The sequence below is a fragment of the Rhea pennata genome, chromosome 8 (genome assembly GCF_028389875.1).
Source record: "Rhea pennata isolate bPtePen1 chromosome 8, bPtePen1.pri, whole genome shotgun sequence".
In the NCBI taxonomy this organism is placed as follows: domain Eukaryota; kingdom Metazoa; phylum Chordata; class Aves; order Rheiformes; family Rheidae; genus Rhea; species Rhea pennata.
This window is the reverse complement of record NC_084670.1, coordinates 1,839,746-1,855,362: the sequence shown is the minus strand read 5'-3', so window position 1 is coordinate 1,855,362 and position 15,617 is coordinate 1,839,746. Positions and strand designations below refer to the sequence as shown.

General features: G+C 35.3%; 1 protein-coding gene across 2 annotated transcripts; it reads right to left on the bottom strand.

The window, feature by feature from the left end:
• Positions 1-1,780: 1,780 nt before the first annotated feature.
• Positions 1,781-14,823, bottom strand: DEPDC1 (DEP domain containing 1). Of its 2 annotated transcripts, XM_062581466.1 has the most exons (12): positions 14,776-14,823; positions 13,515-13,780; positions 12,708-12,858; positions 11,422-11,540; positions 10,858-10,988; positions 10,458-10,505; positions 7,467-7,607; positions 6,089-6,967; positions 5,270-5,442; positions 4,131-4,307; positions 3,662-3,847; positions 1,781-1,921 (listed from the first exon to the last, which is right to left on the bottom strand). In XM_062581466.1, the coding sequence occupies exons 1-12, from the start codon at positions 14,821-14,823 to the stop codon at positions 1,781-1,783; spliced, it is 2,460 nt and encodes an 819-aa protein (XP_062437450.1). The 2 variants fall into 2 exon arrangements, with proteins under 2 accessions (XP_062437450.1, XP_062437451.1); XM_062581467.1 differs by lacking the exon at positions 6,089-6,967.
• Between the last annotated feature and the right edge of the window lie 794 nt (positions 14,824-15,617).

The window sequence follows — 15,617 nt, the reverse complement described above, 5'->3', positions numbered from 1 at the left end:
GATGACAGAAAACCAACACTTACATAAAGGACATGTTGTTGTACCTTACTAATAAGCAGTAATTTTTGCATAGGATTGGAACGTACAAAACTATTACATGTAAACAAGAGCATATATAGAAATTATATTCCACGTGGTAGCTTCACTCTCTCCAAGAATCTTTAGCTGCACTATAACAACTTTAGTCAAAAACAGTGGATTACTCATCAGCTAACCTTCTCTACTCTAACTGCCCACAGACAGAGCTACACCACTACCAGCACTGTTTTTAACCCTACGTCATCACATTCTCATTGTATTCTGATGACAAGGTGATAAAAGAGTTGTGATCAGACCGAGAAGCAGATCCATTAGTGTGTCTACTTGCGGATATTTTCTATAAAAAAAAAAAAACTTAAAATTCACACAATTTGATGTTATTCCAGCACACAGTATCCATTTTTTCCAGATTAGAAGCAGTAATATCTATAAATCTCATGCTGGAGTTCATTTTGGGCATGTTAGCTGACAATAGTTACAGATTACATGTTCAAAGTGATTTTTTTTTTTAACGTAAACAACGTTTCATTGAATCCTTAAAAGGTTCATGAAACTTTTTGCTATACTGTGCTGTTTTAACCATGTTGCAGGAATGCTAAAGAGAATTCAGTGCAAATTCTTCTCCTGTTAACTGTCCAGGTTTTACCCACATGCTGCCAGTTGCCAAGTTCTGCTGTCTTAAGAGTTTGATGTAAATAAAATATACAGGCAAAGGTGGCAAAAAATTAAAACAGAACAATTTAGGAAAACAAAGATTTCAGGCTTCATTTTTGAAGGATCAAAATTTGGGGGAAAGAAAAACATTCATTTCTCTTCAAGTCCACCACTAAACACTTTAACAACATTCACTAATTGTGATTTTTTCATTTGTTGCCTGAAACATGCTTGACTAATATTGAACCTCAATTTTGACAACATTTGCTTTGAATTGTCTTATGATAAAGGTACTCATCCAGATTCACATTCTTGTGGTGCAGTTTCAGTCCCATAAAAGTTAATAAGTAAACTACTTACTCTAGAAACAAAATACTGAAATTTAATCTATTCTGATTCTGTTGCCACTTCATGTATCATCCATTCTCTACACTACGTGGTTCAAAAAGGTTAACAGATCTGAAATCAGTTTTCCATACAAGGTCAGAAATATGCCCAAATTTTAATATGAATAAATATATAAAAATTTAAGAGACAGCTTTACAGATGAACGTAAGTATTTTATGGAGTCAGACAAAATGGCGATTTCCGGCTCCCTTGGAAACAACAGAGCCAACTATTTAATTAGTCCTAACCTCAAAGAACGTTGTTTTGTTTAGAGACAAGTATTTTGCGAACTCAAGGAAGGCATTTATCCAGGACATACAAAGAATTAAAAACCTACTAGAAATGAAATTATATGGCATAAATTCCAGAACAAAAAGTTACCACTATATGCATATTATTAGCTTCCCACACAAAAATCATAGATAAATTTTTGGTTACTAACAACTTCAAAATTATTTTCACATTTACTTTACTGAAGAGCAATATATTGAATAATTTGTAAACATATAAATATTATTTCCCTCTGTAGCCATTTAAAAGTTATCTCCAGAAAAGCGTTATTTTGGCACCTTTCAGCATAGTGTTCATGTAAACATTTATTCCTTCATCACACAGCCACCATCAAATTTCCATAGCAACTGCACTTTGGTAAACTATTAATGCATCTATTAAATAAATATGCGACTGAAGTGTAGTTATATTAGTATCTTAGGCTACGAAATTTTGTTTTTCTCAGGCTAAGCATCGGTTGTTTGATGGTAGGTTTGCTCTCAAATAGCATTGCCTCATTTTCTGTAGTTGGAAATCTGTTCCTGTAGATCAGGGGATATTCCTTCTGAAACTAGAAAACACACAATCAAAGAAATTATTATATCAAACTCCATAAAAAAAAAAAAAAAAAAAACACACAAAAGGGAGGACTTGAGAATCAATGACTCTGAGCAGATACTCATCAGCAAGAACAAAAACTATCAGCATATACAATAAATCTGCTGTGATACCTGACACAAGAAAAGGCCACTTTGAGCATGTAAGTTTGCAATTCGTAAGCAGTGAATCATACTGAATTTTTACCAGACACTTCATCTTCTGCTGAAAAAGTTTATCTCATTTTCTTCAAGGACTTTAATTATTGTGACTATAAGGAAGAACTCTACTGGTCTCCAACGATTAACTAATTGCCTTTATTACCATTTGAAAAGACAGTCTACAGTTGCTCATAATATTGCCCATGAGCTGAAAATCACTGCAGTACTACTTATCACTTCTGTTGTTGCCCGTTTAAAGTCACACTGTCCAGCCAGCACTGGTACCTATTCTGTTTATACTTGGAAAACTGTCATTGAAGAATCACAACGATGAATATGTTCTGCACAATATTAATTTCCACTTACGTAGATTTTAAAGGTATTCTTTTAGAAAAGCTTACTACTTAACCAAGGCAGAATTTTTCAACACCCTACAGATAAACAATCTAACAAGAAGTAACTGGCTTCAGACACACACTTTTGATTTTTTTTTTTTTAATGCAATGTCTCCGGAAGGAAAGAATAATGGTACATATCCATGCATCTGGAAAAGCCTTCTGTTGATTAAATCAAACTAATGAAAACGACATCATGTTGGTGTTGACATAACTTGGATTTATCCCTCCAGCAAGTGGCATGTATTTGGCTTTCCCCAACTGAAAGTACCAATACAGAATAAACGCTTGTAAAAGTTGCAATTGCTACTAGTTATCCCGGTACAAACCGAAGACTGTAACAAGGGGTAATTCCAAGCTAAAAACAAACAAACAAAAATCCAATCCACCTCTGCTGGAGGTGAGGCCCTTAAAAAAGGAGGCGGTAAGAGCGAGCAAGAGAACGTGCAAGCTTTGAAAAGCTGCTTTTTCGAATTTGAGTCACAAGACTTGCTTAAGAGATTCTAGGACAAGTACAATACCATTTGATTGGTCTGAGATACTTGCCAAATGTTTTCTGAAAAAGAAAATAAATCCTCCAGTGTCAAATCCTGCCAGAATTGTTGCATTTTAACCTTACTATTTATGCAACATGTTAGCGTGCCACAAAAGTACTAGATAATCTTGAGTAATATTCTTGTTATAAAACATAAAGCCAATTCCAAGGAAAAGAATGCTTTAAGATTGTAAATAGATGGAGCTTGAACTCTGAAAGAAAAAGAGATGACTACTTTTTGCCTCCTATTGATTTTAACCCTACTCATAGCATTTACTAGTAGTTTGTATAGCTAGTACACTGCAAAGAACAATATTCAATTACTACCATACAGTATTTAATAGGATATTACAATGATTTTATACCGTATTCTTAAACCATTGTTTGTTTGAACACTATGGCTACTAGGCAGTACCAAACACTATTAGACACTATTCTTAAAAAAAAAAACCCAAACAAAGACATTAACCTTAAAGTATATTTACCTCTTTTCTATTAAACAAGCATTTCTTTCTATGCAGTTTATTCATGTTGTGTGCCAGGGTCTGCTGATTAAATTCATCAGCTCCTTCCTCCACAAGAATGTTCTCAGAAATAGATTAAACATCCACCAAGCTTCTTACCTGTTTTAACTTCTTCTTTTTGTCTTTCAAAGACAAATTCTTATCTTTGATAATGTTCTCTAGGAGTTCTGCCACTGCAGCTTGAGAGGTAGACACTTTCTGTTCCTCAAACTCCTGAGGAGTTATTTGTTTACAGTATGAATACGTGGGCAATATGGCACTAATTTCTTCCCTTGGATATCTGCACTGAAGACAGAAGGGAGGGAGGCAAAGGAGGGTGAAAAAAAATTAAGAGGTCTTCATGTGTTCAAGTGATTATGTACTATTTCAGGAGGATGCCGCTTCATTAACACCCAAGAACATTAGCTTACAATGACATTATAAATTGTAATACTGTTGTTATTGTCATTATAATGTAAGTTTGATAAAAAGTTTGAATTTAGAATACCGTAGTTTTATTTAAAGTTTTTCCGTCCCACCTTAATAAGTAGCAAATACTCTGCAATTAGCAAAAGTATGTGTCACCAACCTGGGCCATCTTCATATATTCTATGTGATCTTGCACTGCAACCTGCAGGTAAGTTGGTACTTTAAATACTTCTTGTTGATGGTCCATTAGAAATGAAACCAGTCGTGTAGAAAGCAGCTCATCAAGATCTACTTCTTCTGCACAGCATAACACACATCGAGAAAAAGTCTGTATCATCTGAAAGTGTTTAGTAGATCATTAGTATGTGCAGTTGAAGGACTTCTCTTCCCAGTCTATGGATTTTTATAATGGAGTCTCCAATATTAACTTTCACTGCAATACCTCTTGCCTGCATCATCAGTTAAGAAACAGGGGAAAAGTTTTTTTTTTTTTCCTCTTCATCTAAAATAGAGTAATTTTTCTTTTCAAGGTTAGATTTGTTTTTGCAGGGTTTTTTTGTATTGAATAGTACCTTCAATCGAGAAATACGTATTTTTAAGAGAAACGGGAAGAAGTGTTCCTTTGTAGAAAAATGTTCATCTTCAATTAAGGCAACAAAACAAATCTTCAGAGCTAGCCCAAATAAAATAACAAAGTACCTAAACATGCTATTTAAAGAAGGCCAGCTGAAAGCTTTAAAACTGTGACAGCTTTGAAAAAGTATTTTAAAGTGGTTCTTGGTGTGTATTAAATTTTATCTAATCTCAGTTGGTGCAAACATTACAAAAATCTTTAGTCTTTCCAATGAAGGCTTAACTTCAGACCTAGAAATTAGTCTTTAAATCAGGCAGAAAAACTTCTTTCTCCTCTCGAATTGTTCATATCATAACACAAATGTTTAGTCCAAGGAACAACTTCCACAGACTCTTTAAAGTAAATTATGTTGGCAATTGGGTGAGAAAGATTAAATGATCATTTGCATTCTTTTCAAAAATTATTCCTCTGCTCCCCAAATTAAACAAAAACAACATCAATATTTTGAATATGTTAGGGAAGAGTCAAGAAAAGTAAATCTGACCTGAAGCAGGCACTAAGTATTCCAGAGACAAAAGCTCTGTCCGTTAATCATTAGATGTACTGCAATGAGACAAGAACCTAAAGTTTGTAATACTACTCCTAATCTCAGCATTTTTTCAGCAGTATTCTTAAAATAACAGACATACTGTACCTAATGATTCTCTTAGAAAGACTTTCCTTACCAAAGAACGTGTGCCCATTGCATCATGCAGTCGTGGCATATCAACATTTTCACTGATCCGAGAGATCATACGCATGAGGAGCTGAATCTTTCTACGATTTGGAGGTGGAAGCAATAAACAACATATCTGTAGTGCTTCAATAGCAATTCTTTCTAAATGAGGCTGAAGGAGATCTACAAGTTAATTGTAAAGAAAGATAGCTGTCATTAAGATTTAACACAGTTTTCAGAACATTTTAACCTCAGTAAGAGAAATCTCATTTTTTTTCCCCAGTGAAGATGATCTCTGTGTCACAGTAACTAGTAGTAACATAAGTAGATCTATGTTAGATGGCCTCTTATTTTTGAATGGCCATCTTCAACTCACTTTGATGATAAATGGCTGATACAATTATGACTATAATATAACTCAGGAGCAACACTAATGTTACTCCAGAAAGTATTAGCCAGAAAATGCATTTCAAAGACTGTCAGTCTCCCACAGCAGGCAAGTCTGTGCAAATTCCCTTCCTCAGTGGTAGACAGTGTTTATGTTGTACTATCACTTACCTGAACAGAAAGGTGAATTACTGACACAACATAGTCAAGAATCCAAAAATAGTACACACTTAACATTTGTTAGGAAAGGCATGAAAGTCTACCTTTAAAAAGTGTAACCTTTTAATAACTTGAAGGGGTTGTTTCGGCTTTTTTTTTTTTTTTAATAAAAGTAATGCTATAGAGATATTAAAAAACCTAGCAAGTGTCAAAGAGAGCAAGAAAGCAGATTAGTTAGTCAACAAAATAAGCCAATACAACATGCTTTAGAAAGCCATCTTACTTCGTGCGCCAGCCAACACATAAGTATCATGAGTGCAAGAATATTCTGAAAGTTCTACAGTACTTTTGCAGAGTCTTTTATTGATGGTGATATCAGAAACCTCAGTCTTTATCTCCATTGAAGCAGCCACACCAGAGGAACTTGTATTTCTTTGCCCACAAAGTCCAGACGTTGGTTTTACAGTGATTTCAGCAACTGGTATATTAATGCTAGCGCAACTTTTTGAGTGTCTTCTGACAAGTAAACTTTGAGACCTGCGTATTTGCTTTAAATTGTGATTTTCATTAAATATCTCCTTTTCTTGAACAGTTGATGCAGACACTGTCTTGATACCAGAAGTTTGTTTTTGACACATACTATCAAAATTAAGTTCCAGCGTAGACTTATTTTTATATTCATAGGGTAGTGGTTGGTTTTCATTTCTAGTGCCCAGGACTACGCTCAGATCAGTTTGCCTGAAGGAATTTGATTCTCCTTTATTACAAGAGCTTGAGGTAGAATCTCCAATTCTTTCCAAAGAGTAACATTTTGTCCTAAATTTTAGAGGTACGTCCTGTTCGTTCTTTAAACCAGAAAGATTTTGACAACTTCCTCCTATTAGATTATCAACACTGCCTCGTTTACATATCAATTTATGTGGATACAATTTCTTTGCACATCCCTTCTGGACAGTTAGCTCTTCTGGAAAAGATTTCCTGGACGTTTCATGTTCTTTCTTTTTTTTCTCGGTGTCTTTGCAAAGTAGGCTTAGAAGAAGACATTCAGTTGACTTGAAAGAGTTCAAGTGAAGAATTTTTGAAGATTGTGGATTACATGCCTCATCTGGGACAGAATGTTTTCCACTGCATATATCTGGAATTTTGATGTAGCCACACATAACTATCAGAAAATGAAATATAAATTAAGATGCAAGTGATATGAACAAGTTCAGAAAGAAATAAAGTTGCTAAGTGAACAGAGAAGTCAACAAATATAAGAAACCAATCTATTGTTCATTTGGTTAGTAAAATATAAGAAAAAAATAGCTCAGTCCAGCAGCAGTTTAAACAAGGTAATTGCAATCATCACAACACACATGCAAGATTAAAGAAAGTTAATATAGTGCAATAGTGAGAAATAGACAGAGATGATCAGATATTTCTAACATGGCTAATGCATATTTAGAATGTTAGACCAGACAGCAATTTACATTGGATATCATGAGATAGAACTACATTTCAGTTAATACTGTAACATAGAAAGACAGCATCAGTGATCTTCCTTTGATTCAAGCTGCCATACAAATTAGTGGGCAAGTTCTGATTTTAATTACAGATTTGTTTCCCCTAGTTGATACACACTTACTGCTTACACAGTCTATTTCTAAAATCATACATACCTAAAATATTTACAAAAAGTTCATAGTACTCAAAAGTAAGTAATGGTTCAGGGAGACTGAGAAAGTAGTCAGCAACTGTTCTGAACACATCTCTTTCAAACCCATTGTATGTTGGTTGGCTCATGTCATTATTTCTAGGCCCTAAAGAGAGAGATGGAGAGAGAAAATTGACCAAAGTATTTATTCTCACAATTCCGTGTTATGAAAAAGCAACATTAGAAGTTTATTTTTTGTAGGAATGACTATATTTTACAAGAAAGAACTGTCAGGAACATACAAATACTTTGGTTTTAGTTCAGCGCTGTACCATTCGTAAGCAGAAAAAACATTAGATATTCTCTATAGCCACTGAGGAGTTGTGCTCAACAAGTTGTTCCACAGCAGTAAAATAAATGAACTCATTTATGCCCTTTATATGTTCTCATTAAAATAATCACAAACTTTTAGCATTTTCCATCATTTCTAAACTCTAGTAATCCCAAATCTCCCATGGGCAGCTCTAGCTTCCAAAACTATACCCAAATTTGAATAATGAGTGTGCTGAGAAGCCAGCCAATACATACACGTTACTTCATACATAGGCCAAACAGAGCTGGTAAGCGTCCTTTCCCTTTGTGGGGGATCTCTCTTTTGTTTTTAACTCCTCTATTTCAATGTTTTACCAAGTGGAAGTTTTGTTCATAATTATCCCCACAGATGATCATAGTAACATCCAAATAATTTTCTTCAAAAATGGACAATTAGGCAATCCAGCAATCTAAGAGTCTTGATTAATAAGTCTTGCCTGTTTTGCTACATGGACGAAAAGGAACGAATGAGTAACATTTGACATTTCGAAGATCTTTTGTTAATCCTGGAGTTATTATACACCACTCAGATAATGCATACAAATGAAATAAGCTGTCTTATGAAATATATTCTAAGGAATTAGAAGATAAGAGTTTTAATTAAATGCTGATCAAATCAAAAGTGATACTTTTCTTGGTTCTAACTTCATATCACATTAGCACATACTACAAACAAAAATAACTAAAAATATAGTAGTATTCCCTCCCTCAAATGCAAATATTTTTAATTTTCACTGTGCAAAGTAACTTTTGCCTTAATCACTTAGCAATATACCTCACAGATGCAGAGATAAAATCTCCACTTGAACTAATTCACTCAAAATTGAAAAACATACAGACAATTAAAAAAAAGAAAAGAAAACTTGTTCTCAACTTTCAACACATGAATACAATTCAGGATTACAAAGCCCTATTAATTCTAAATATGTGACTTATGTGGGGATTAATGTATTTAAATGCTTATAAGGTAGTGCTCCACCATATTTTCAGCCTTGATTTAAATCTTAACTCACCAACCCCTTTCCTGTTCTGCTTTTCCTAAAAGCGCTGTTAATGTAATAGCCTGTACAAACTGAACTTCCAAAGCCAATCTAACCTTACATGGATTGCTACTAAATAGCTAGAAATACATGCAGGTGTATACACACACCAACAAATGATGTTATAGTCAGTACAGCTTTTACTGGAAGCAATGGAGATTGCCAAGGACAGGGGCAAAAGACTGAAAATCAGGGCTAGTATAAATATAAAAAGAACTCATCATCTCAGATCCCCTTTGAGAGGCATTAATTCTAGCTCTTGTATATCCTGTTATAGTCATTCAGACAGACTGTGTTGTTTCAAGAAGATAAATAAATAAATAAATAAAATAAATATATCCTCACTACCACATGATGTTCTACATCTCCAGAGCTTTTTCTAAATCAGTTTTGTAAAAATGCAATGCTTATCTAATTGTGAGCTGCATGTGTTTGTAACAAACACATCTGACAAAGGAAGCCTCAATGACTTTCTGTGAAGTTTGATAAATGAAAAAGAAAAAAAAATCATTTGCAAGGTAAAGACTATTAATACTATATAAGTATGCAACAGCATGCTGAAGTACAGAGAAAATCCTTATTCATCAGTGAATTCACATTGGACCAAGCTACCAGAAATTGAAGTTCATTAGATTCACTTTTTTCTTCTTGCACATACCAGACTTAAAAGCTGTGTTACATATATACATATTACTGCATACCAAATACTTTCCTGGGTGTCCCACGGCAGCGGCTAGATATACACATAATAGGGACATGTTAATAACTGATTCTTTTCTGAAGTTTAAGAATTAACATTGTGCCTTTCTAAATTTTACGGGAAGAAAAACTCTGAATACCAAACAGCAGCACTACATTTTCTGTAAACGGCAGCAGCTTTTTGTTTAGCGCCTCTTTATCTCCCACATTAATACTAAAACAAGAGACAAATACAGACTGACTCACATTCTGCAGATAATGAAAGTTCATTTTTAACAGCCAAAATGTCTGACTTTAAGCTTTTTTTTTTTTTTTTTTTTTTTAAGTTTAGAATGTAGTGATTCATAAGACATATAAGGCCTTCAATCTCCACTGTTAAACTGTAACTATAAAAGGTATCTCAGTGTGCTTTAAGCATAAGCTTTTCACAAACACTGTTTATAGAAAAAGGTGGGGAAGCAGATAAGGATTACCTAATTGTTACCTACTTTATAGGCTGGAATAGCACAGTTCCACTGAAAGCTTTCAGACTTGAATTCTCAATTGATTTAATGGACTAAAGAACACTAACACCTCTTCTCATACTAAATTAAGCTTCATGTTGCCAAAAATTCACATACAGATTCAGAAGATGCAACCTGGAAGCAGAATAGTTAGCTAGATTGCAAAAGGACCAAGATCTTCATTACCTAAAGTATAACATCTTTCATGTTGGTTAACTATTTATGGTTACATTTGCATGCAATAATTTGAGATGAACTGCTTTGATCGCTTCTCAGTATGTCAAGACAGTTGGTTTATCTGGATTTCCAAAATGAAATACTATTCGTCTTAAAAATGCAGCCTTTTTTCACTTTCAACCCTCAAAAGGAGCATCTGAATTGAAAAATTAATCCAGAACTTACAGTATGCGAGGCACTTCATAGCTGACAATACCCAGTGAGGGAGGTCTTCTAAAATAAATAAGTATATTATTTATACATAACCACAAGACTTAATAACAAATATAAATAATGGTACACATGTACAAAATAATGCATTAAGAGATAAAATTTAATTTTTAAAGGTACTATTACTGCTCTACATGCGGACTTCTAAAAGCGAATGGTAATGCACCTACAAAACCTTCCAGACAAATATACTGAGTTGTTATCTAGTTTGGAAAAGGAAGTGTAAAAGACAGGCTACAAAACCTATTACCTTAATTAATTTATTTTAGATTTTATGTTCAGTTATTTACTGTTGGACATAATTACATCATATAGAAATGTCAAATTAAGCAAAATCAGAAAAAAATAATCTAACCTGATTTGTTCTGTAAAATAACAACACCATGTTTACTTGTATTAGTCATATTGTACATGACATACTCAGGAATTATCTGTGTTGGCTGCAAGACTTCTTCCAAAGATGGGAGGCCTAAAATGGTTTGTAAACTGTTAGGAGGAAGAGAACAGATCTTTGTTAATACGGAATGAAAACAAATTATGCAAATTCACTTATCAAGTAAATGCTTTTTGAATATAAGTGGAAATAAGTTCTCATATGCAGGACAACTTGAAAACACACTTCTTCCTGGGACAAACACCAAAAGAAACAATAAGAAATGAGCAGCTACGGTACTTAACATATACTCCTTTAGTATCTTTAACAATCATCTTCAGTAAATTTCCAAAGTCCAACATTCTTGATGTTAATAAATACACTGGAAACCGTATGCAAACCTTGCACTAGTTAGTACAAATTTTTACCCTAAAACATAATTATTAGAAAAATTTGCAAGTCAAAACACCTCATCCCTGCATTTCAGATAGAAAACACATACAAACTATTTCTCTTGTGTACAACACTTCACAGTTTATTACTTACTGTATCAGAATGATATTTCTCCAAATTTCTTGTACATATTCCTGGCTTATTTCCTTCCTGTGCAGGGAGCCTTCTTTGTTTTCCTCTATTATATCTGGTTGTGTTTTTTCTATTTTTTCCTGGAAATGAGTGATTTATACATAATGGATATATGATAAATATACATGTAAAATAAATTTGGACCTCCTAACTCAAAGATTAAGTAAATTTGTTCTCAATTATATATTAATTTTTGCAGAACACTGAATTGCAGAATACTAAATTCCAAAGCTTGATTCAGTGAGTAACTTTAGTGGTCTTAGCATTAAAGTGTAGGTATACTCTATTTTAAATCAAAAAGGACAATACAGAAAAATAATAAACTCCTTAAGAAGTAAGCAATTTTAAGAGTAGAAACGTGTCAAATCCTAACATATTAGGAAGATAAGAATCCTTCTTTAGTATCACAGTCTAAATTCACAAAGTATGTGCACACATATGTCAAGAGAATAAAGGTACAAACACTTGCATACCCTCTTTATCAGCAAAGTAAGCAGAAAAGTTATATAATTGGTAACCTTTATTTATTTGCCCTAAATGCAAAATATTTTAGGTTTCTACAGGAACATATTGTTCTAGTTATTTCCAGAACCCCTCCTTCTAGCCCTTCCAATATTTTAAAATAATGTAGGAGGGACAATTCTGCATTGAAGGACAATGAAAAACTTTATATAACACCAGATCATTCTGATGCAAAATTAGCCCTATATTGCAATGTGTACGGATTAGATAATGTGGCAGTATTAGTAACATCTTCTGTCAACAAACCTATTGCCAGTATGACATTGGGAACAAGAAAACAGCTTCATACAGGTTTAAGAGTGTACTTAATTTCATATCTCAGATGCAGAAATGTTCCCTTTCACTTGCTGTCAGTGTTTCAATAATTTCATGTTACAGTTACTGCTATGATTTTTCCACATGTGTATTTTGCCTGAACATATACAGGCTATTGAATGTCTTACACCTCAAGCTGTCTTTATACATGCAGGAAGTGAAACAGCATATATTAGCAAGGCACTGTTTTACAAAATACAGCTTCGCTTTTCTATTATACCCATTTAAATGCTATATTTCACTGTCTAGGATAGTCTATCAAAATATTTTTTCAGTTTGAAGGGAAGATGACAAAAAACAGAAAACAGTGTCACTAAAAGATGACTGCTTCCAGTCTTTTGCTTTTGTTGTTTTTTAGGGTAAATAAAATATGCAACAATTGTAGTTAAAGAAGAAATGTAAATTATTACCATAGACTCCAGTAATTCCATTTTTTTAAGAGTTCTCTTGGATAAATGTGGGAACTTAAAAAATTTTTCTTTGTCTCTGGAGAATTTTTCCGAGTTCCCTTTTGGTGAACACCAGGTTGGTAGAGGTTTAACTGGAGAGGTTGAAGGAAATCTGTAATTAATTGCAGAGACGTTAAATACATTTAGAATAGATTAAAAAGAAGTCATTTAACCAAAACCATATCCTATCATTGTGACTCCATAAGATTGTGAAGAAGTTCAGTGAATTAAAAAGAAAAATGCTGAAAATTTTTCATTATAACATTGTTTAAGCTAACTCTATTGTAAATTAGCTTTGGACTACTTTTCTCAGTTCCAAAGTCAAGCTGAAGATACTCCAGTATTTATACAGCAGAGAGACTACAATCTGAGAAGTGAGGGACTTTTAATATCTTTAATTTAAAAACTTAAGGCAGGCTCTGTTGCCCACTTAGACTTTCTTTAAAGTATACAAGAGATGAAGTAAATACAAGACTGGTAGCACAGCATGGAGCTCCTATAAGAAGTCCTCTTTGAATCCCCATCAAAGACCTTAAATTTAGTGCCTATGCCAGGGAAAACCTTGGGCAAACAACAAGCACACTAACAGCACTCAGCATACAGGATTTCTAGTCTATAAGTCAAACAGTGCTAAAAATTAATTTGGGGCCCACTGCTCAACCCAAGGCAAGACCTTCTGGAGATCCAAGCATTAGTATTTTAAAATAAAATTCTCAACCCAAAGAGCTCTGTTAACTAGTCTTCATTTCAGGCACATCTTTATAATACCTGTACAGGCCACTGTTATCTTCTAAATTTTCTGATCCCCATCTTCCTTTTATGTCCTCAATTACATGATTCTTGAGAAACTTTCTTAATAACTGAATGGTCTGTTGCCTAGTAACTTCTGGACCAAAGTTACTATTACTCTTTAATACTTCATGAAGCCAGTCTATTGCTTCTGATGCAGTAAAACAACTTCCATGTTTTCTGAAATGCTGCCTGTGTTTCCTTAATGGCATCCCTGCTCGGAAATGTTTAGTAACTTCATTCCACTGCATGAGAAACAAACGAACAAAAAAATGACAAGAGGGTTAAAATCTAAAGGTTATAATAATAAATCTTATTAAGAAATATTAATACATAGCAATATAATACAAATATAGACATATAAATAACACTGATACTACTGTTATTAAATACAACACTAAACTCTTTAAATGATATTGTATTAATACTTTATATTTAACATTCATTTAAATTTAAGTTCATTAAATATATATGTAAATGTATTTAGGTTTTTGTCTCCTGCTTTTACAGCTGAAAACGACATCAAAGTTTCAGAAAGATGACAAATCTTATTGATTCAGTGTGCACATGTCCATCACCTGCATAAGCACTGTCTACTGAGGTACTATCAATCCGCAGCCTGCAAATTTGAAATAACTCTTGGAAAACTAGTGCGGGTACATAAACAACAACAGTTACAAATTTCAATGTATTTTATTCTTTTACATGGTATTCGCTCACAAAAAATAGATTATGCCGTCAGATGCGCTGCTATCAATACAGCGCTGCGCTGCTACAGTCTAATTTTCAGTGACTAATGTAGTAACACCAACACATACTTTTTCCATATTAAAGGTTGCACGCTATAAGCACGTGGTACCGCAATGACCTTACTGAACAAAACAAAACAAAAAAATCTTTTGCTTCACAGCGTTTAGATTTCTACACGCTGAATTTAAACATCAACGAAAAGCCAGTGTGGCAACCCCGCTCCCCCCAGCTACTACTTGATTTTTCCCTGCAACATGACGCAATATGAGTGGCCAGACCACGGTGGACTCCTGAAGTTCTACCACCAACTTCCCATTTATTTAAAGGCCAAGGGAAAGGCTACGCGGAAGCCAGGTCCTGCGAGAGCAGCCTCCCTTCCCCTCCTCCCCGCCGCCGCGAGCCCGCCGGGCGCTCCGCGCGCAGTGACAGCTCGCCGCCAGCCGGCCTCCGGTCCACGCCACCCCCAGAGCTCCAGCCCCAGCGTCCTCACCAGCCTGGTGGCGCGGTAGGGGCCTGGGGCCGCCGGGCGGCTCTCCATGGCGGTCCGCGAAGCCCCCTCGGGCAGCCCAACCGCCGGGAGTGGAGGGAGACAGCCCCGCCCCCACCCCGGCCTAACCGTCGCCTCCTAACAGCGGTTTGAATTGCCTGCGCGAGCCGGCGGCGCAAGCCGATTGGCCGAGCCGGGCAGGCGGGGCTGCGGCGGGTGGCGCGCGCCGCCGGCAGTTGGCCGCGCGCTGAGGGGAGGCTGCCGCCTGCCGCGCCTCAGCGCCCAAAGGTGCGCGGCGGAAGGGAAGAGCGGGCGGCTTGCTGCGAGGCTGTCGCTTTAAGCGCACCTCGGAAGAAAAGTGAGATTTTTTTTTAATGTGTATTTTAAGAGGAATGTGAGTTTTCCTTTAAAAGGACCTGATCAGCTGCGTCCAGAGTCTCTTGAATCTAGCCATTCTAGAGCCCAACACCAAGCTATTGCAGGGTTTTCTTGACCATTGTAATTTCACATTTTAATTCACTCAATTTTTCTTCACATGCGGTTGACTTGTACTAAGATATTCCTCTAAAAGTCTCAGTAAGGCATTTCAATCTACCTAAGCAGAGCTTTGAGTGTGGTGGCTTAGCAGTACAACAGAGATGTTGCAGGGAGCTGTAGAGATATAGCCAGTAGTGTTAGTCAGCTACGGGGCTGTGATAGTTTACATTCTCTCGTGGTCATGAAGGCAGGAAAAGGACAATATAAGAAAAGGCCGAGCATATGTTACAGCTACAGATTGGCCCCGAACAAAGGTTTTAAAAAGTTACATTTTCTCAAAAATGGGAAATTCGCATTAGTTGTTTGGC

Excerpts from the sequence above, each read along its gene's own strand:
- DEPDC1 (XM_062581466.1), bottom strand. The coding sequence starts at position 14,823 with ATGGAGAGCCGCCCGGCGGCCCCAGGCCCCTACCGCGCCACCAGGCTG. Across the intron at positions 12,859-13,514 it reads GATAACAGTGGCCTGTACAG|ATTTCCTTCAACCTCTCCAG; the intron begins GTATTATAAAGA and ends AATTAATTACAG. Across the intron at positions 10,506-10,857 it reads TATTTTACAGAACAAATCAG|AAGACCTCCCTCACTGGGTA; the intron begins GTTAGATTATTT and ends TATTTATTTTAG.